Source organism: Rhincodon typus, chromosome 10, assembly GCF_021869965.1.
Source record: "Rhincodon typus isolate 14 chromosome 10, sRhiTyp1.1, whole genome shotgun sequence".
NCBI lineage: Eukaryota > Metazoa > Chordata > Chondrichthyes > Orectolobiformes > Rhincodontidae > Rhincodon > Rhincodon typus.
Genome location: NC_063341.1, coordinates 65805902 through 65829213, shown reverse-complemented (window position 1 = coordinate 65829213; position 23312 = coordinate 65805902). Strand labels below are relative to the sequence as shown.

General features: G+C 40.8%; 1 protein-coding gene across 2 annotated transcripts in view; it reads left to right on the top strand.

Annotated features, from left to right (window-relative positions):
* Positions 1-23100, top strand: part of btbd8 (BTB domain containing 8) — an 86908-nt gene extending 63808 nt beyond the window's left edge. For both annotated transcript variants that reach the window (XM_048602379.1, XM_048602380.1), the window contains exons 14-19: positions 2244-2305; positions 2570-3305; positions 4283-4361; positions 5381-5517; positions 18231-20624; positions 22386-23100. In XM_048602379.1, the coding sequence (XP_048458336.1) occupies positions 2244-2305; positions 2570-3305; positions 4283-4361; positions 5381-5517; positions 18231-20624; positions 22386-22855 (3878 nt within the window). In that variant the 3' untranslated portion in view covers positions 22856-23100. The remainder of the gene's footprint in view (positions 1-2243; positions 2306-2569; positions 3306-4282; positions 4362-5380; positions 5518-18230; positions 20625-22385) is intronic.
* The last annotated feature ends 212 nt before the right edge of the window (positions 23101-23312 follow it).

Sequence of the window (23312 nt, the reverse complement as noted above, 5' to 3'; positions counted from 1 at the left end):
TCCAGTTGGGGACCTCTCTCAATTGTCTCTTTAAGGAAATCCGTTACAGTTGAATTTTCAGAAATGGTTTGTCTCCAAATCTCTCATTTTTGTATGTGGAGTGTTTCAGGTTATGTTAAAAACCTGATGAAACAAGGAATTTGCCCAGTGGGTCTTCAACCTTTTTAGATCAATATTGAGAATCTAGAAATATTGGCTGGAGAGTCTTCTGCTTCCAGATGTGGTACATTGTTCTGGCAACCAAGAATTTATCAATTGAAAATAAGATGCAAATCACTTCTTACAGTAACTTTCTGTATTTGTTTCTTTGAAGGATATAAGAAAATAGAGATGATATAAAATATTGACAACTTCAGTCATGTTTCTAAATAAAATAAAATACTATTAACAATCAGCAACAAAACAGCTGTATTATAATATATGCACCATTATAGTTTTACAATTGACCTTAATCCAAATTGTATTGAAGGCAGGTGACAACCTGTTCCTGATCAGTAAGCCCTGTAAGAATCCTGTCTCCCTAGGAAAATTTAATTTAAATAGTATCATCCAGGGTGTTCAGATGGTTCAAACCCACTGTGTTGACCTTACCAAATTAAATTCTTCAGATAAATCCAGTAAACAATTTCATGAATTTCTCTTGTGTTCTGTATTTGTTTCCAACTCTTAAAAGGCTGATCTACCGACTGAATCCATTTAGTAAGTCTTTTGCATCTCAGCTATGCTATCAAATGGATATTCCATATTCCATCCTAACCGTTAACCAAATCATTGCAGACGACTTCATCTGTTTTCTGTGACATTGTAACAATGATTTCCATAAATGTGGTAGGGGAAGGAGTCAAGGGTCTGGTCCTGTTGAAGATTAGTGCCTTTTTTTTTTTAATTAAAAGAGCTCATTGATAAGTGGACCTGCATGTATTGGATGGAGAGCCTGGAATTCCAGAACTGTAGCTTTGAAGATTGAAAAATTAAGGTCCTATTGGCATTTTATCAATTTGACAGTATTTTTGCACAAAAAGAAATAAATGGACTTGATCCTTATGCTCCATCTAGCAGCCCTAATCATAGTTGAAAGGGACATAGGTCTTTTACCATTAAGCAATTCCTAAGGAACAAAAGATCTACATTCCCTTGAAAATCCTGGTAGGTATGCGATAGTAGAAACTGAAAGAACTGCAGATGCTGTAAATCAGGAACAAAAACAAAGTTGCTGGAAAAGCTCAGCAGGTCTGGCAGCATCTGTGAAGGGAAAGAAAAGAGTCACATTGCTGTGGGTCTGGAGTTACAAGTAGGTCAGACCAGGTGAGGTTGGCGATTTCTTTGTCAAAGGATAATCGTGATCCAGATGGGTTTTTCTGACAATCAACAGTGATTTCATGGTCATCATTTTTATTGAACTCAAACTTCACCATCTGCCACAGTGAGATTTGAACGCAGGTTCCCAAAACGTTATCTAGGCCTCTAGACTAGTATTCTGGTGATAATAATCGATGCCTCCACAAGGAAAACCAAAGGGTGGAGCACTTTGGAGAGAAGTCAAAAGTTAACTGTTTCTCCCAGAATACGGCTATATAAATAAGATATAGGTGATGTATAAAATATGTAGTATTCTAAAATGTTATCTTTGCACCGAATCTTCTGTTGCTGAAATCAATGGCCGATAATCCACTGCTTTCTCATCAGTAAGGTGGCAAAGTGGTCCAGATTGAGAGCCTCCTGAGGGTATACATGTTAGGATATGTATATTGTTCCCTAATCTCTTTCTGAAGAGATTTCCAGTTGTTAATAGTCTAAAGCACATTCTGTTCTTCACCCCTGCCCTTTCCTGGTGGTACAGGCATCAAGGCATTTGTAAATATTGCCTGTGTATTCAGAATTTTTTTTCCTCTCCAGTAAAAGCATCCAGTTGGAAATATTTTGTGTAATACTTAACCTATCACTGCTGCTTTCGACCATGTGTCAAAGTATCTATATCAACTTTAGAAACCTTAAAGCCTGAATTTTTCTGTACCACTGCCAAACTAGCATACACGTGAGAATAAAAATACTGGATCTTTATTTAAATGCCAAAAAGTACTGGATGTATACTGTTGCACTCAGTTTTGTTCTGTTTCTACTTAAAATTGTTTTGCAACAAAAGGGTGAGTTTTGTTTGCTAATGACAACGATATTGATGCCAGAACTGGACATGTTTTGCTCTCAGCAGTTTAGTATATAGTTAATTTGTATTGTCTTTTCAGCTGCTCTTGACAAAGGTGATGATAGAAAGCTCAGCAAAAGACCAACTTTGACAAGCTCACAGGTAAGATGTCCACTTAATGTTGTACTTATCAATAAAGCTGCTTTTTTTTTGTATTGTTTGAATGTACAATTTCTAAGTTGGTCCTGAGATTAAAATATCATGTACATTTGTAATTTAAAATGTAAAGGATTAGTTTAGAACAATAGCTGTAATTCCAAATGTCTAAACTCAATTTATAAAAATGTGCTCTTCTGGAAAAATACATACGCAGATAGTGTAACACTTTTAAGGCAAGCTATACTTTAAATTTTCATCTCTTCACAGCAAAAGAAACGTCCTCCACTTGACCCTTCTCCATTTGATGTGGTAGAGCAAGTGTGTAGAAAGGGAAAAGTGCAGTCAATAAATACAGTTGTACCTAATAGTCAACTGACTGCTGCTTCAAAAATGAAATCTGAAAGTTCAGTGCATGCAGCAAATGGACGACTGTCAGCTGGTGCTTTGAGGAAAAGTGAAGCAAAAGGAAAGGACGCAAAAAAAGCAAATGACAAAATGCCAAAAAATGGAAAAGCCAATGAGAAAGGTACCGTGACAAAGATGAACACTCCTGCAAAAGCTAGACTGGAAACCAAGATGAAAGCTGAGAGCACTGTCAGTAAGGTGAAAGTGTGTGCTGATAGTCTGGCATGTCAGACAGGTTCTACAGCGAGCAACAAAGACATCAATGGACAGAATGGCAAACCAAACGCAGGTGGACGACCCAAAATATGTCTCAGCTCTTCCAGCATTCAAGCAAAACAAGGGAAATCGTCAAAGAAAATCATTCAATCACAATCAGAATTGTCGCAGACAGAGAGAAATGGGAACAAGCATCACTCTGACAAGCCTGAACTTTTGAGCAAGGATGGTGCTGGAGGTACAAGTGGATACATTAGATTACAAGAGGGGAATGAGATGGATGAAATAAACTATCGTGATAAGAAAATGGCATTCGTCAATAGTCCTACTGAAACTGCAGCACAGGAGCCTGCAAAGAGCTCAGTTGGCCAGAAGTCTGCAGGTTTGTTCCTGGTACAATAAGTTATTGTGTCTATCTTCCCTATTTCTTTTCCACAAGTGCGTTGCTAGACTTCAAGATATTAGAATCTCATCTGTTGTGAACCATTCTGCTCTGAACTGTATCGGCTGCATCCACTGTAAAGTACACGAGCAGGGTATGCCCCGTCCACTGCTTTACTTTTATTTTTTATTTCTTCCTGCACCCTCCTCCCCAATCCCATACAAAGTCTTTCACTCCAGTTGCTTCCTTCAAGAGTGTTGTGTCAAAATATGGAGAGCTGGAGCATTTACTAATTTTGAATTCATTCATGGGATATGGGCATTGCTGGCTAGACCAGCATTTATTGCCAGTTCCTAAACTGCCCAGAGATCAGTTAAGAGTCAACCACTTTGCTGTGGTCTGGAGTTATATTTAGTGCAGACTAGGTAAGGATGACAGATTTCCTTCCCTGAAGGACATTGTTGAACCAGATGGGTTTTTCCAAAAATTAGCAATGGATTCATGGTCATCATTAGACTCTTAATCCCAGATTTTTATTAAATTCAAATTCCACCATCTCTGCTATGGCAGGATTCAAACCCAGGTCTCTGGATTAACAGTCCAGTGATAATACCAGTAGGCCATCGCCTCTCCTTAACTTCAGTTCTCATAAAAAATCCAAGGCCACTATTTATTTCCATTCCCTTTCACAAGGTCAGGAGCCAAAGTACTAGGTAGTGTTGAGATTAGAAATCTTTGCAGCATGTTGGGATATAAGTCATCAGGTTTACCAGTGAGATTCTTTCTTCCTACAAGTACCACACATTTCTCCATCTGCCTTTGTAAAAATGTTTGCTAGTTAAAAACTGGTGTTTTTTTTTTTTTTTTGTTACATCCTTTCTTCCTTTCTAGCATGGTATCTATGTTCTACAAATAAGTTTGATAATTTGAGCAACTCCACATCTAAATATAACTTGATTTATTTTACTGCTTTGTAGTTAGGTCAGCAAGTGTCACCAAAGCTGCAAAGACTCCTCCACCTGCATCAATGAAAACTGGTAGACCACTTTCTAATAGGTGAGCAGTATTTTTTGAGTGTAAATTAGTACTTTTAAAACTTCATTCTTTTTTCTCTTTCCCCCACTTAAAGATATTGTTGTGACCTTGGAAGATAGTTTTAAGAAGTTATTGCTGTAAAGAAAATTGTAGCAGTTAATGGCGTTATGGTTTTAGGAATCTTAGATGCTTTGAATCAAGTGTTACGTCATAAGAACCGGCCAATAAAGCTGCATTGGTCAGACCATACTTGAATGCTACTGGAAAACAGAATTAAATGACTACAGCACACTAGCTGTAAAGATTAAAACAAAAGTCATTCTACAAATATCGATTTATAGATGGGCAATAAATACTGTCCTAGTCAGCAGCGCTCTCATTCCATGAACATTGTTTTAAAATGAGAAAAGATCTTTACATACCTAAATGCGGTCTAATAAAATGATCTTATAAGTTTTTTGTAGAGATGATGTTCTTTGCTGAATTGATGTTATTCTTTTGACCAATGTTTAGACAACCATGGCTTTCATTCTGCATTGAAAGTAAATTCCCATATTTTTAACTGATGTTACATTTGTCATTGTAAACCAATTTGGGTCATCAGAGAGACAACTAAGGGTCCAAGATAGTTTAGAGTAACAGTTAAAAGTTGGCTCATTTGGCCAAAAAGACTGGTTCTTTTTGTACTGTAAATATTTTTTACACACTTTTATGTCTATCCTGAGGCAAATATTGACTGAATGCTAAGTGCAAACCGGATCAAGTTTGCAGTCCTCCATGCTAACCCATATAGTCACTAGAGTTATCTATAGCCCAAGGACTGCAGCGGCTCAAGAAGGCAGCTCACCAGCAATGTCCCCAGGGCACGTAGGGATGGGTGGTAAGTGCTGGCCTAGCCAGTGATGGCCACATCTCATGAATGAATATTAAAAGTAGCTGTATTTCATTGATTGTACTGGATTGCTGCCTTTATTATAGTGTGCTGTCAAAGACCTGAAACTGAATATGGAATTATCTCCACTGTGCCTCTCTTTTGATAGTGTGCCAAATAAACAGAGAGCACAAAATAGAGATGAAGGGTTGTCACAGGCTCATATGAAGAAAACATGGAATAGCAGCAGCAACTCATCTGTTCAGCACAGACCAAGGAGTGCATCTGGGGCAGCTAAAGCTAAAGGTACAACTAACATCCCTTAGACATCTTTGTTTCATTATTGCCAGCAGCAATTTCAAAATATTGCGTGCATGTCATGGCTTTTGTGGTGCCAACTTGATGATTATCTCATAAATTACTGATGAATGCTTCAAAATTGCAAGAGCTAGAATACCAGAGCAGGGATGTACTGCCGAGGCTGTATAAGGCTCTGGTCAGACTGCTTCCAGTATTCCAAATGCAATTTTGACCCCATATCTAAAGAAAGATTTGCTGGCCTCGGAGGGTTTCCAGAGGAGGTTCATAAGATTGATCCCGTGAATGAAGGGCTTGTCATATGATGAGGGGTTGAGGACTCTGGGGTTTAGAAGGATGAAGGGGCATCTAATTTGAAACTTGTAGAATACTGAGAGGCCTGGATATAGTAGATGTGGAGAAGATCTTCTCTCTAGTAAGAGAGACTAGGACCCAAGGGCACAGCCTCCGAATGAAGGGATAACCCTTTAGAATTGCGATTTGAGGAGGAATTTCTTCAGCTAGAGGGTGGTTAATCTATGGAATTCATTGCAGCAGAAGGCTGTGGAGGCAAAGTCATTTAGTGTACTTAAGACAGAAATAGATAGGTCCTTGATTGGTAAGGGATCAAAGGTTACAGTGAGAAGGCAGGAGAATGGCATTGAGAAAAGTATCAGCGACAATCGAATGGCATAATTCTGCTACGATATCTTATGGAAACGAATGTAACACTTTTTTATTTAGAAAGGGGAGGAGACAAAAAAAACATGGACAAAAAGCTAGTTTAATGTCTGTTATTGGGAAAATGTTAGAGTCCATTATAAAGAGTGTAATAGAGCACTTATAAATATACAATATAATCAAGTCTCTTCGAGGCTCTCTCCTTCATGAAATTATGCCTGACAAATTTACTAGAGTTCTTGAGGAGGTAACAAACAGGCTAGATAAAGGAAAAAAGTGGATTTAATATATTTGAACCTTCAGAAAGCATTTTGCAAGGTGCCACATATTAGGTGCTTAATAAAATAAGAGCCCATGGTGTTGGAGGTAATATATTAGCATGGATAAAAGATTTGCTAACTAATAGAAGACAGAGATTTGGGATAAGGGAAACATTTTCAGGATGGCTGCCTGTAACTAATGGTGTGCTGCAGGGATCAGTGTTGGTGCCACAATTATTGACAAACTAAATGATTTGGATGAGGAAGTGAATGTATTATGGCCATACCTGTGGGTGTCACAACAGGTGGAAAGGCAAGTGTTGAGGATGACAGTCTGCAGAGATATGTAGACAGGTTAAGTGAGTGGGCAAAACTTGCCCTTTGGATTACAATGTGGGAAAATGTGAGGTCATGCACTTTTGGCAGGAAGAATAGAGGATGTGAATATTATTCAAATTGAGAACTACTACTACAGAGAACAGAAGGATTTGGGCATCCTCATCTGTTAATCATGAAAAGCTAGCAACCAAGTTCATCAGGTAATAGGGAAGGCAAATTGAATGTTTGCCTTTATTTTTGAAGGAATGGAGTATAAAAGTAAGGAGCTTCTGCTAAGACTGTATAAAGCACCAGTCATTACGTAGCTCAAATGCTGTGTACAGTTTTGGGCCCCTTATCTAAGAAAAAAATGTAGAACATAGAACATTACAGCGCAGTACAGGCCCTTCGGCCCTCGATGTTGTGCCGACCTGTGAAACCAACCTGAAGCCCATCTAACCTAAACTATTCCATTATCATCCATATGTTTATCCAATGACCATTTAAATGCCCTTAAAGTGGGCGAGTCTACTATTTTTGCAAGCAGGGCATTCCACGCCCTTACTACTCTCTGAGTAAAGAGCCTACCTCTGACATCTGTCCTATATCTATCACCCCTCAATTTAAAGCTATGTCCCCTCGTGCTAGCCATCACCATCCGAGGAAAAAGGCTCCCACTGTCCACCCTATCTAATCCTCTGATCAACTTGTACATCTCTATCAAGTCACCTCTTAACCTTCTTCTCTCTAACGAAAACAGCCTCAAAACCCTCAGCCTTTCCTCATAAGACCTTCCCTCCATACCAGGCAACATCCTGGTAAATCTCCTCTGCACCCTTTCCAATGCTTCCACATCCTTCCTATAATGCGGTGACCAGAACTGTACGCAATACTCCAAGTGCGGCCGCACCAGAGTTTTGTACAGCTGCAACATGACCTCATGGCTCCGAAACTCAATCCCTCTACCAATAAAACCTAACATACTGTACGCCTTCTTAACAACGCTATCAACCTGGGTGGCAACTTTCAGTGATCTATGCACATGGACACCGAGATCTTTCTGCTCATCCACACTACCAAGAATCTTACCATTAGCCCAGTACTCTGTATTCCTGTTACTCCTTCCAAAGTGAATCACCTCACACTTTTCCGCATTAAACTCCATTTGCCACCTCTCAGCCCAGCTCTGCAGCTTATCTATGTCCCTCTGTAACCTACAACATCCTTCTGCACTATCCACAACTCCACCGACTTTGGTGTCATCCGCAAATTTACTAACCCATCCTTCTACGCCCTCATCCAGGTCATTTATAAAAATGACAAACAGCAGTGGCTCCAAAACAGATCCTTGAGGTACACCACTAGTAACTGAACTCCAGGATGAACATTTCCCATCAACCACCACCCTCTGTCTTCTTACAGCTAGCCAATTTCTGATCCAAACCGCTAAATCACCCTCAATCCCATGCCTCCGTATTTTCTGCAATAGCCTACCATGGGGAACCTTATCAAACGCTTTACTGAAATCCAAATACACCACATCAACCGCTTTACCCTCATCCACCTGTTTGGTCACCTTCTCGAAGAACTCAATAAGGTTTGTGAGGCACGACCTACCCTTCACAAAACCGTGTTGACTATCCCGAATCAAATTATTCCTTTCTAGATGATTATAAATCCTCTCTCTTATAATCCTTTCCAACACTTTACCCACAACCGAAGTAAGGCTCACTGGTCTATAATTACCAGGGTTGTCTCTACTCCCCTTCTTGAACAAGGGGACAACATTTGCTAGTCTCCAGTCTTCTGGCACTATTCCTGAAGACAATGACGACATAAAGATCAAAGCCAAAGGCTCTGCAATCTCCTCTCTAGCTTCCCAGAGAATCCTAGGATAAATCCCATCTGGCCCAGGGGACTTATCTATTTTCACACCTTTCAGAATTGCTAACACCTCCTCCTTATGAACCTCAATCCCGTCTAGTCTAATAGACTGTATCTCAGTATTCTCCTCGACTACATTGTCTTTTTCCTGCATGAATACTGACGAAAAATATTCATTTAGCACCTCTCCTATCTCTTCAGACTCCACGCACAACTTCCCACTATTGTCCTTGACCGGCCCCAATCTTACTCTAGTCATTCTTTTATTCCTGACATACCTATAGAAAGCTTTAGGGTTTTCCTTGATCCTACCTGCTAAAGACTTCTCATGTCCCCTCCTGGCTCTTCTTAGCTCTCTCTTTAGGTCCTTCCTGGCTAACTTGTAACTCTCAAGCGCCCTCACTGAGCCTTCACACCTCATCTCTACATAAGCCTCCTTCTTCCTCTCGACAAGAAATTCAACTTCTTTAGTAAACCACGGTTCCCTCGCTCGACCACTTCCTCCCTGCCTGACAGGTACATACTTCACAAGGACACGCAGTAGCTGTTCCTTGAACAAGCTCCACATTTCAATTGTGCCCAGCCCCTGCAGTTTCCTTCTCCATCCTATGCATCCTAAATCTTGCCTCATCGCCTCATAATTGCCTTTCCCCCAGCTATAACTCTTGCCCTGCTTTATATACCGATCCCTTTCCATCGCTAAAGTAAACGTAACCGAATTGTGGTCACTATCACCAAAGTGCTCTCCTACCTCCAAATCTAATACCTGGCCTGGTTCATTACCCAGTACCAAATCCAATGTGGCCTCGCCTCTTGTTGGCCTATCTACATACTGTGTCAGGAAACCCTCCTGCACACATTGGACAAAAACTGACCCATCTGAAGTACTCGAACTATAGCGTTTCCAGTCAATATTTGGAAAGTTAAAGTCCCCCATAACAACTACCCTGTTACTTTCGCTCCTATCCAGAATCATCTTTGCAATCTTTTCCTCTACATCTCTGGAACTTTTCGGAGGCCTATAGAAAACTCCCAACAGGGTGACCTCTCCTTTCCTGGTTCTAACCTCAGCCCATACTACCTCAGTAGACAAGTTGTCATCAAACGTCCTTTCTGCCACCGTAATACTGTCCTTGACTAACAATGCTACACCTCCCCCTCTTTTACCACCTTCCCTGATCTTACTGAAACATCTAAACCCCGGAACCTGCAACAACCATTCCTGTCCCTGCTCTATCCATGTCTCCGAAATGGCCACAACATCGAAGTCCCAGGTACCAACCCATGCTGCAAGTTCACCCACCTTATTCCGGATGCTCCTGGCATTGAAGTAGACACACTTCAAACCACCTTCCTGCCTGCCGGTACACTCCTGCGACCTTGAAACCTTATTTATGACCTCACTACTCTCAACCTCCTGTACACTGGAGCTACAATTCAGGTTCCCACCCCCCTGTTGAATTAGTTTAAACCCTCCCGAAGAGCATTAGCAAATTTCCCCCCCAGGATATTGGTACCCCTCTGGTTCAGGTGTAGACCATCCCGTTTGTAGAGGTCCCACCTACCCCAGAATGAGCCCCAATTATCCAGGTATCTGAATCCCTCCCTCCTGCACCATCCCTGTAGCCACGTGTTCAACTGCTCTCTCTCCCTATTCCTCGCCTCGCTAGCACGTGGCTAGCACGTAACAAACCAGAGATAACAACTCTGTTTGCTCTAGCTCTAAGCTTCCACCCTAGCTCCTTGAATTTCTGCCTTACGTCCCCATCCCTTTTCCTACCTATGTCGTTGGTGCCTATGTGGACCACGACTTGGGGCTGCTCCCCCTCCCCCTTAAGGATCCCGAAAACACGATCCGAGACATCACGGACCCTGGCACCTGGGAGGCAACACACCAACCGCGAGTCTCTCTCGTTCCCACAGAATCTCCTATCTGTCCCCCTAACTATGGAGTCCCCAATGACTAATGCTCTCCTCCTCTCCCCCCTTCCCTTCTGAGCAACAGGGACAGACTCTGTGCCAGAGACCTGTACCCCATGGCTTACCCCTGGTAAGTCATTCCCCCCCAACAGTATCCAAAACGGTATACTTGTTTTTGAGGGGAATGGCCACAGGGGATCCCTGCACTGTCTGCCTGTTCCCTTTCCGTCCCCTGACTGTAACCCATCTACTTTTTTCCTGTACCTGAGGTGTGACTACCTCCCCGTAACTCCTCTCAATTACCCCCTCAGCCTCCCGAATGATCCGAAGTTCATCCAGCTCCAGCTCCAGTTCCCTAACATGGTTTCCGAGGAGCTGGAGTTGGGTGCACTTCCTTTTGTGGGAGAGTCTGGTACCAGAGGGCATAAACTCAGAATAAAGGCTTGCATATTTAAGACCAGGGTGAGGAGGAATTTCTTGAGGATTATGAAGCTGTGGAATTCAAGGGCTGTTGGGATTATAATCACTAAATATATTCAAGGTTGAGAGAGACTGTTTGTTTGCTTTTAATCGGTAAGAGAATTGAGGTTATTGGAAAAAGGCAACAACCTGTAAAGTTGGGGATCATCAGATCAGCCATGATCTCATTGAATGACAGAGCAGAATCAATGGGGTGAATAGCCTATTTCTGCTCTTGTCTTACGGTTTTGCCTCTGTTTTGAAACAGAAGCTTTGGTAAAAGGTTTAACTAAGTTCTGTTTTGATTAGTGTTGTTGCCTCATTTGTTGCTTCGCTAACTCAACCATAACATTCAATCTGGTGAAGAACATGGGCAATAGGTAATGTGGCCCTGAGGCCTACTACTTCATTCTGAGAAGGGAATGCATCTTCAGGCTGACCTTAAGGCTCTGGATTCTCAAAGATTCAGAACTGCTGAATAAAGAAACTTCTCCCTGTTTCTGTCTCCAATCACTGATCCCTCAACTTGAGACTTTGACTCTTAAGTTTTAGACTTTATAGCCAAACAAACAGCTTCTTGGTAACTAATTCTTATCAGAGAATTCTATATATTTCAATGTGATCTGCTGTCATTCTTGAAAACTCCAAAGAATATAAGTCCACTCTACTAGCTCTTGGCTCCTCTTGGGAGCGTTTGTTGCACTGCTTCCAAGGTAAGTAAAACCTTGCTCTTGTGCTCCAGTTTCCTTACATTAGCAGTACATGTATTGTCACGTCCCTAAGCTCCTGCTGTATCTGCATGTTAACTTTGTGACTTGTATATCAAGACATTCAAATTTCTCTGCGTACCAACATTTACCAGTCTAACTTATTAAATAACGACTTCCTGTTTGCTAATGGTAGCAAACTACTTCATCAGAGATTTTCTCCATTTAGAAATGCTTAACATTTAGTGTTTTTATTTGGGCTGTGGTAAATTTTGCTCATCCAGTGCTTTCAAACTACAGCAGTTTTCTCTGGAGAAATTCCAATGAATTAATGATACTGATTTAAGTACAGTTTTTTTCCTTTTAATATTTATATCTTTTGGCAAGAATACACAAGCCAATAAAAACGTTCTTCTGTGCTGTGCAGCATAATAAACTTCTTTTCAAAATTTGGTGAGTACTTTTCTCTAATACTTTTTGATTTAATTGTGGACCAAGTGCTGGGCATTACACTGCACAAGATTGAAAGCTCTGATGCCATTCTTGGGCTGCACTGAGTTATCGATCTGTTACAACTGGCCTCAGCATTTGGTGCTGAGAAGGAAAAGATTATTGGTTTTGATTGTGATATGACCCATGAAACCAAAAACTAGGTGTACAAGATCGTATCTGCACCAAGTGAGAACCATGAGTCAGTGGTAAAGCCACTGAGCCAGTAATCCAGAGCCCCAGGCTAATGTTTTGGTGACGTGGGTTTGAATTCAACAAAATCTGGAATTGAAAAAGCAGGCCTAATGGCAATCAATTGTGGATTATTGTGAAAGCCCATCACGTTCACTAATACCCTTTTCAGGGAAGGAAATATGCTGTCTTTACCTGGTCTGGCATACATGTGATTCCAAGCCCTCAACAATCTGGTTGACTTTTGACTGCCTTCAGAATTGGCCTAGTTGGCCAATCAGTTCAAGGGCAACTTAGGGATGGGCAACAAATACCAGTCTTGTTAGCAATTTGTATATCGCATACAAGAATAAAGACATTTGACTTGAGTTTAGATGTATAATTTTGATAAAATTGCCTTCAGCATCTGATTTGAGGTAACTAAGAGTTGCTTGTTCTGTTGGATCATTGGCGCCATAGGACCCTGTGTCCTGATTCCTGACATGGACATCCCTTTTTCAAAAGGGCAATGGAAATGGACATAAAACTAAAGAATTGAATGTCAACAGTAGCAAGAATCAGAGACTACTTCAATATCTAGTTTTATGATTTAAACAATTGATTTTATTTTAATTAAATTTCAGTCCAAAAGAGTAAGTGCCATTGAGAAATGCTATTGACTCTCACTGGAAGTATAACATCAATTTTCAGATGACACCAAATTAGTTGAGTGGGCAGGGTAGTCAAAAAGAGTAGAACTACGACAAGGTATAGGATGGCACTGATACACCTGTAGATTAGGCATTTATTCTCTGAGCAAGTATGAACCCGGACAATTTTTGTAGGAGGAATAAATTGGTCACATGCTCCTCAGAAAATAAACTACTGGGTTAAGGAGCACGGGGATCAGAGTTCTGAAGAAGGGTCACTGGACCCGAAACGTTAACTCTAATTTCTCTCCATTGATACTGCCAGACCTGCTGAGTTTCTCCAGCTATTTCTGTTTTTGTTTCAGATTTGCAGCGTCCATAGTTCTTTAGCTTTTTTTTAATATAGAAGGCTGTGTCTGTGGGAGGCTTTCAAAAGTGTGATAATGAGAATTCAGAGGTGTTCTGTTCCTGTTCGAATGAAAAGTAAGGCAGCTAAGATTAGGGAGCAATGGATGAATAAAGATTTTGGGGTTCTAGCCAAGAATAAAAAAAATTGTATATTAGAAAAAGATAACTGGGATCAAATGAATCTGAATATAGAGTGTGCAGGGGCATTCTTCAGAGGAAAATCAGGAAGGCAAAGAGGAGATAGCCTTCGCAGATTAGATTAAGGATAACCCAGAGAGATTCTACAAGTTCATTAAGAGCAAAAGAACAACTAGAGAGAAAGTAGGGCCCCTGAAAGATCAATGAAGTTGTCTTTGTGTTGAACCTCAGGAGATGGGACAGATATTAAATGAATATTTCATCTCAGTTTTTAACTGAGAAAAAAGAAATGGAGGCTAGAGAGGTCGGAAACAAGTAGATATTTTGAAAACAGCTCTCTTTACAGAAGAGGAAATGCTGGAGGTCTTAAACATAAAAATCGATAAAATCTCTGGGACCTGATCAAGCGTTTCCCACAACATCCTGGGATGTTACAGAGGAAATTGCAGGGCCCTTAGCAGAAATATTGTATCATCTATAACCACAGGTGTGGTGCCAAAGGTCTGGAGGGTAGGTAATGTTGTGCATTTATTTAAGAAAGGCTATAAAGAGAAGCCTGTGAGCCTGACACCGGTGATGGGTAGGTTATTGGAGGTGATTCTGAAGGATAGGATTTACATGCATTTGAAGAGGCAAGGAATAGTAATCAGCATGGGAAATTGAGGGAAATTGTGTGTCTCAAACTTGATGAGTTTTTTTGAGGAAGTAACCAAAAAGGTTGCGGGCAGAGTGGTAAATGTTGTTTACTTGGACTTTAGTAAAGCCTCTGATAAGGTTCTGCATGGTAAACTAATTAGTAAAGTTAAATCACATCGGATTTGGGGTAATCTTGCCAATTGGATACAAAATTGGCTTTACGGTCGGACACAGTGGTGGTGGAGGGTTGTTTTTTGGATGGATTATGACCAATTATGTTCCACAGGGATTGGTACTAGGTTCACCTTGTTTGTTTGACATTTATATAAACAATTTGGATGAGAAATTAGGAGGCATGGTTAGTAAGTTTATGGTTAAACACCAAAATTGGTGGTGTAGTGGAAAGTGAAAAAGGTTATCTGAGCCTACAAGGAGATCTTGATCCAATTGTATCAATGGGCTGAGGAATGGCAGATGGAGATTAGTTTGGATAAATGTGAGAGATTGTGTTTTGGTAAAACAAACAAGGGCAGGACTTATAAATGATCGGGTCTTGGGTAGTCTTGTAGTTCAGAGAGACCTAGGAGTTAAGGTATATAATTCATTGAAATCTGTGTCACAGGTAAACAGGGTGGTTAAGAAAGCATTTAGCATGCTTGCCTTCATTGCTCAAACTTTTGAGTAGAAGAGTTGGGACTGTAATATTGAATTTGTACAGGATGTTGGTGGGGTCTCTTCTGGAGTACTCTGTGCAGTTCTGGTTCCTTTTATAGGAAGGATATTGTTAAAACTGGAGTGTGTTCAGAAAAGATTTACCAGGATGTTGCTGGGAACGGTTGGTTTGAGCTATAAAAACAGGGCTGGGACTTTTCACTGGAATGTACGAGATTGAAGAATGGCCTTATAAAGGTTTATAAAATCATAAGGGTCCTACGTAAGGTGAATAACAACAATCTTTTCCCTAAGGTAGGGGAGTTCAAAACTAGGAGAAAGATTTGAAAGGGTCACAAGGGGCAACCTTTTTTACACAGTGGTTAGTGTTGAATCTCCTACCAGAGGAAGTGGTGGATGCACTTACAGTTACAATACTTAAAAGGCATCCAAGTACATAAGTAGGAAAGATCTGGAGGGATAGGAGCCAAATGCAGGCAGATGGGACTAGGTTAGTTTGGGAACGTTGTTGGCTTGGACTAGTTGGACCAAAGGGTCTGTTTCCATGCTGTATGACTCTGCTGAAACCCTGTGCGGCAGCAGAAAAATGTCTGAACTAAATTTAAATGAAATGTTAAACAGCTTAACGAACCCAAATTTCTGAAGGAGGGTCTAGGCCCGAAACGTCAGCTTTCCTGCTCCTCTGATGCTGCTTGGCCTGCTGTGTTCATCTAGCTCTACACCTTGTTATCTCAAATCCTCCAGCATCTGCAGTTCCTACTACCCCTTAACAAACACAAAACTTTGTTTAAAAAATTATAGTTGAATTTTTAAACAAATTTGTTTTAAAAATAAACAAACAGGAGGCTGGAAGAACACAGCAGGCCAGGCAGCATCTGGAGGAAAGGAGCAGTCAACATTTCGAGTATTACCCTTCTTCAGGACTGGATGTGGGGGTAGGGGGAAGGGGTGGAGGCAAAATGGTGGTGATAGGTGGGCACTGGTGGTAGGTACAACCTGGTTGGTCAATGGGAAGGATGAATCCAGTTGGTGGCTGGAAGAGAGGGTCAGAAGATGGAATGTAAGGCTGGAGGTGGGGCTGGAAAGGGAGGTGAGGGATGGGTGGCAAGGTTATTTGAAATTGGAGAACTGTGTTGAGTCCTCTGGGCTGTAAAATACCCAGGCAGAAGATAAGGCGAGGTTCCTCAAATTTGCATTCTGAGTCGTGGCGACACTGGAGGCGGCCAAGTCCGTACATATCGGAGAGGGGGGTGAGACGGGATGTTGAAATGGGCGGTGACTGGGAGGATAGGTTGGCTGTTATGGACCAGGTGGAGATGCTTGGTGAAACGGTCACCTCGTCTACGTGTGGTCTCACTGACGTACAGAAGACCACATTGGGAGCACCGGATACAATAGACTAGGTTGGAGGAGATGCAGATGAAGCCGTGTCTCACTTGGAAGGGCTGTTTAGGGCCTTGAATGGAGGCGAGGGAGGTGGTATGTGGGCAGATGCTGCATCCCGTACGGTTACGGGAAGGTATGGGACTGGTTGGAATAGTTGGTGGGGAATTTGGCATGAACTAAGGAGTTCAGAAGGGAATGGTCTGTGTGGAAGGCGGAGAGGGGTGGGGAGTGGAAGATATTCTGGGTGGTGGTGTCCAATTGGAGTTGGCGGAAGTGTTTTGCGGATGATATTTTGGATGCAGAGGCGGGTAGAGTGAAAAGTGAGGACAAGGGGGACCCTATCTTTATTATGTCTTGCGGGGGGAGTGGTGGTTAAGAGCAGTGGAGCAGGGAATGGAAGAGGTGTGGTGGAGAGCTGCCTGGATGACAGGAGGGGAAAGAGCGTTGTTTGAAAAAAGCATCCACTCCTTAGTTCACGCCACACTCCCAACCAACCATTCCAACCTGCCTGGTACCTTCCCCTGTAACTGTAAAAGATGCAACACCTGTCCACATACCACCTCCCTCACCTCCATTCAGGGCCCTAAATAGCCCTTCCAAGTGAGACAGAGCTTCACCTACATCTCCTGCAACTTAATCTATTACATCTGGTGCTCCCAATGTGCTCTTCTCTGTCAGTGACACCAAACGTAGACTAGGTGACCACTTCACCGAGCATCTCCACCTGGTCTGTAACAGCCAACCTAACATCCCGATCACCGCCCATTTCAACTCCCTGCCCCACTCCTACTCTGACATGTCCATCCTCTGCCTCCTCCAGTGTTGCAGTGACTCAACACAAATTTGAAGAACAACACCTTTATCTTCTGCACACACACCCTACAGCCCTGAGAACTCAACATTGAGTTCTTCAATTTCAAATAAGTTTCCCTTCCAGCCCCACCTCTTCCCTTCCATTCCACCTTCTGACCCTCCCTTCCAGGCACTAACCGGATTCATTCCTCCCATCAGACAATCAGGTCGTACCTACCATCAATGTCCACCTCTCACCACCATTCCACCACCCCCCCACCCTCATTTTTATCTACAGCTCCCTCTACCCCCACATCCAGCCCTGAAGAAGGGTAATACCCGAAACTTTGACTGCTCCTTTCCTCCAGATGCTGCCTGGCCTGCTGTGTTCTTCAGCCTCCTGTTTGTCTAGCTTGGATTCCACGTCTGCAGTTTTTTGTCTCTAGCCTATTTTTTTAAAAATTGGCTTTATTGCACTAATCCATTCAGTCTGTTTTTAAAAAGGAAACAGTGTGAGCACGCACAGTTGAACTTACATTTGGTATCTTCAGAAATGTCTTACGATCAAAGAAAGTGGAAAAATCAAGAAAACCACTCTGCCTCTCCTGCCTTTCGTAATCTTCAAGATTTCCGAAAGGCCTTGCATCAGTCAGAATAACCTCAACCCTTCCTGATTATAATAACCTCTTGTTACACAACTGCAGTCCCTTTCCGTAATGAAAATGCTCCTGACCTAGAAAGTGATAAGAATGTGGACCTCAGTCACAAGTAGCTGGCAATCTTGAACACATTTAAAAGGAGGCTTAGATAATCATGTAAAGGAGGAATGGAGTAAAAGCCTGTGATGGTGGGGTTTGATTATGGATATGAGGAGGCTTGAGGGGAGCACAAATGCTGTTCATGGCTTCTGTACTGAACATGCTATGATGTTGTAAATTACATGAAATAATTCACAGGATCAGAGTCTGTGTACTAAAATTAAAATTCATAGTGACCTTTACATCTAAGTTTACTGTACATGCAATTGATGCTACTTTTATGGTGCACCCTAAAGTATTTTTCTTTATTCATATTACAGATACTTGAATCTTTTCAGAATTATGATATTTTGTACAGTTTTTGATGATTTTAACCTTTTATTATTGTTCTAGATCCAAAAGGAGGAACAGTGGGTTTTGAAAAAACAGACCCTATTTCAAAACAACCTACCAAAGTTCCAAACTGTGAAGAAATAATGGCTAATGAAATCCTTACAAAGACTAATAATTCTAAACCAGTAAAAGCAGCTGCCCTCTCCACAATAAGGACAAATACAAGGAAAATGACGCTACTTGGTGCCACAAGTCCACGGACACCTATTAATTCCAGTAAGGTTGCACTGAAAGAGAAAAGTGCATCTCTACCCAATGTTAGAAAGCCATCGACTAAATTGCTTCCAGTGACAACCAAAGCAAGTTCCAGCCTAAAAAGATCTGCCTCTAGTTGTCACGACAAGGCGGCTCCAAATTCTCCATGCCATGACATGAAAAGTGGAACAGAGATAAGTGATCAGATGGGACCAAATAATTGGTCACTGCTCTGCCAGAATGTAGAAATACCAACTGCTTTACAAGATAGTAGCTTGGCAAAAGGAGACCACATTTTGACATATGGACATTCGCAACAAATCATTACCTCCAGCAACCTATCTAACCATGTTAAAAAAGTAAATCATTGTACATCAGAAAAAGTACAAACAGCTTTAGATATGACTTCTGCAGCTAATTCTGAAGCTCATACAATACAAAAGCCATCTAAAGACATTGAACTGAAGACCGAACATTATAAAGCTCAAGATCATTCTTCAACTGCAAATAAAGAATCCCAAAGAACTGAATCTTCTGAACCAAAGCTATCGATTTTTAATGGCTGTGAGAAAACGAAGGAAGTTCCTCTTCAAAGACAGACTAATTTTGCTGAAGAAATTAAAGCTGGCCATCCTTTTAAAGGTGGGGATCATGAAGAATGGTCTCTTCTAAATAAAGGTATATTTCAACTAAACAGTACAACAATTTTGACTCACTCATTTGACCAAACCGGTGATGCTGCAAAATATAGCTTAAAACAAGATGAAAAACCAGTTCCGTTGGATTCGCCTAAAGAAGTAGTTGAGTCAGGAATCCCAGAAAGTCATGAACATTCAGAAGCTCAACTAGTGGAATCTTGGAACTTGGGCACAGAAGGCTACCCAGCATCAGATGCATCTTTCCCAAAGCAAAGCCCAGACACAGACACTGGAAGTGCAACGACATCATCTGATGACATAAAACCTAATTCAGAAGACTATGATGCCGGAGGTTCCCAGGATGATGATGGATCAAATGAGCGAGGCATTTCCAAGTGCAGTACAGTTGTATGCCATGACTTCCTTGGGAGAAGTAGCAGTGATACCAGCACGCCTGAAGAGCTTAAGGAATATGACAGTGGATTAAGAGTAGAAGTAAAAGTGAAAGGTATGGAGCCACATGGGAAGACAAGAGGTGCTAATACAAGAGAATCACTAATTAATCACTGTCCAAAAATATCTCCAGGCATTAAAGCAATGAAAAGGGGTAGTGAAGAAAATGCTGTGCCTGATGGTGATAAATTAGATCCTGCCTCAGATCTTTTGTCGTCTTGTGAAGTGACTGAAGAAGATAAGTCAGAGATTGAGAATGCAGAGGAAATTTTCCCTTCCCCTGCTGCTGCTGCTCCTGCTCCTCCTCCACCTCCACCCCTACCCCCTCCTGACCAGGGCATTTACCATTTTCAGGGCATTGACAACCTGGCTTTTGAAGACGTTACAGAAAATGAGACTGACGTAACAAACTTTTCTTCAGCTGCAAACTTTAAACGTTCTGTTCTGCTGTCTGTGGATGAATGTGAGGAGTTGGGTTCTGATGAAGGAGAAGCTGGAAGTCCTCTTGCCTGCTCTTTTGATTCTCTTACTCCCTCAGATGTATTTGATGGTGGTTCCCATGACAGTGGTCACCAACGTTATGGCAGAACTTATTACTCGCGGTACTCACTGGAAATTGATGATGATTTTTTGGTGTATAGCCACCTTCAAGAGAAGGCCAAAAAACAAACAAAGGAGCCCAGTGCTTCACCACCTGCAGATGAAACTAACATGGTAGCTAACGATTCATTGCCACAGGTTGTTTCAACAGAAATAGAAGAGACAAAACAAGTAGGTATTGAACCTGCTGCATCCCATCAATGTGATGAACCTCTTAATGGAGGAGAAAATAAGCATGAAGGCAGTGACCGGATGGAAGGTAACCTGCTTGAAAACCAATCTGAGGATAACATGTTGCCTGAAAAAAATAACATCCAGCCTGCAGGTGATGGTGGTGACAGTAGACCTCAAGAAAGACCGTGCCATTTGCATCTCTGCCAGAAAGGACATTCTGGTGTACATAGTGATGACGTTGCTACAAATGAGCATTTAGCTAACATGGAAAAAGAGCATGGGCAAGCTTACTACTCCACAATCAATGAGCAAACTAATAATACTTTGCCAACAGGTAATGTATATTGTAACTAACCTTTGATATCAACAGAAACCACTTGGTCGGAAGACAGCACTCAATCTTCTGTGTCAAATTGCCAAAATGTAGAGCAGTAACAGTAAGACCACATCACTTTAGTTTGTGGAACTGTTGGAATATAGTTTTCAAGGTACAAAAAGTAGGAGGAGTATACCCTGAATTGTTTAAATGTGAACATGTACACTTCTTCCACTAATTGTTAGCATGAATACTGTGGGAATTTAGTTCATTCATATTTAATTACAATTTCTTGAAAGAAAAGAGAACCTGCACTTCAGATCTTCTGGCCATTTTTTATGTATGACATTAAAGATCATTTAGCCAAAACCATGTATTTTATATGTGTAATATCGTTTAATGTATTAAAACAGATGTTGGTAAGTCTACCTTGGAGATATGTTGCATGTTGAACTTGTGGAACTAGGCATGCAAGATCAAACTAACACGGTCCTTCAAGCAGTTGGAATGCCAAAGTATTAGATTTTAGGAGTTATTTGCAAAGACTGATTTGCAAGTGTGTTTTCACACTTGTCAAACAAGTTAAAGTGGTTTGGTCTCTGGGCACTGGGAAAATGTCACCTTTGCCAATTGATGAGTGAACCTAAACTACATTTGCACTGAAATGTTAATAGCAGTACTTGTATACAGTTCTGTAAATCAAAATTAATTAGATTTGAGGTAACTGTCCAGCAAAATGTATTATGAATACTGTATGTTTTGTCCAGGATGTAATTAAAATTTTGTGCTCGTGTTCCTAATAAGTTAAAGTCTGCCAAATGTATTTCAATGATTGTTTAATTATTGGCTCTCTGGTTGCTTAGCAATGACAATTAAGGTTTTTTGCTGAGGTTTTTTTCGCTTGATGAATGGTTGATCTTTTAACTGGTTTACTAACCTAATAAACTGCATCAGATTTTCTTGACCTCCTTTACTTAATTTTTTTTAAAAATTAACATCTGTAGCACTGTACCGAACAACAAATCAGATCAAGTAGTTACACAAAACATTAGCACATGGCCTCTAACATCCAGTTAGAATGACAATTGAGGTTTAAACCACTTTAAATCCACAAATTAATTTTTTATCAATTAGTCGGGTCTAAATCATGAGGACACTTTTAAAATTTATCCATGACCAGTAAATGTTCCACAAGTCATTTGGAGTAACGTAAGGGCCATGGACACGGGCCCTAGTGCAGCTGCTCATCTTGATGTACCTTGCTATCCCAGGACCTGAGAGGTTACAGCATTATCCATAAATTACATAATGTCCTGTTAATTTTCATTTTACTGGAATCAGATGCTCCAGAATTATCATAGAACATAATTTGTGAAAAATACTATTAGCAAAGTTTAGGAATCTACTAATTTTAAACCAATGAGTGTCTGTATGAAAATGAGAACCAATTTCAGATGAATACATAGAACATTCGTATGATATTTTTCAACATTGCCGGTTTGTTTCTGGATAATCTAATTGGATAAGTAACATTAATTTTACTTTAAGCATTCCCCTTTTGGCCATGTGCCTTTGTTGTTTCATCTTTTAACCTGTATTAATTTCTATCCTGCTCCTGCCCTTGAGTCTATCAGAAACTGTTTTAGAAATTTTTTGATCATTATTGCATTCAGTCTATTAATCAAAATACTTCCAAAGTAGTCTAGTGTGCAGCAGCCCCATTTTGAAGGTTTTCAATATCAGAATATTTACAATGTTTAGTATTATGAATTGTTTCAGGAAACTTAGCTGATTGTGACAGATCACAAAGCTGCACATTTGATCGTCGCCCTTCAAAAACCCTTTCTCCCATATACGAGATGGAAATAATAGAAGATGTGGATCGGAGTTCAGAGGTAGAGGTGAGCCACGTGCACCAAGAAGAAAATGAACACTTTGCAAAAAGAGACTGGATACTACTTAAGCAGCTTCTTGGAGATCAGGATCTAAATTGTGGGATTGTTAACTGTCTACCTGAAGATATCAACCTAGCAAAGTATCTGATCAACCAAACACTCTTCCTTTCTAGAGATGCCTGTAGGACTCCAGGTAGAATTGCAGTTGAAAAAGAGGCTTGGTATAAATGGACTGAATTGCTGTCTCCTTCAGAGGACTCCACAGCTAGCATTACAGTGGCCAGCTTTTCCCCAGAAGAATCTGTATCTCCGCAGGGGGAATGGACAATTGTGGAACTGGAAACCCACCACTAGCATACCTACTAAATTGTGTACATTGGAGTGCAAGATGAATTTAATCCATATGTCACATGGTCCTGTCCATTTTCTGTAGCTTAACAACTGAGTCTTATTGTGTCACCTTTGGCTGCAGCAGTAGATAATAAAATTGTATACTTGCCATTGTTACAGAATTACCATTTGGGGGTCTTTGTGAAGGAGTTTGGCAAAGAGGATAAACTTGAGATGTATGTTTTGATGCTTTACCTTAAATTTGGGACTCGGGCAAAAGAAAAATGTTTGTAAAATATTAGTTTGTCTAAAACTGAGACTTATTTTCACTTAGTAAAATTTTAGAAAACTAAAATCATTTGATTTCTTTGAAGAACCATTTTTCTTTTTAAAAAAAAATCAGAATAGGTTGTGATAGAGATAACGTTCAAATCCCAAGATGTAGGAATTTTCTTAACTGTTTGGATAGAAAACCCTCTTT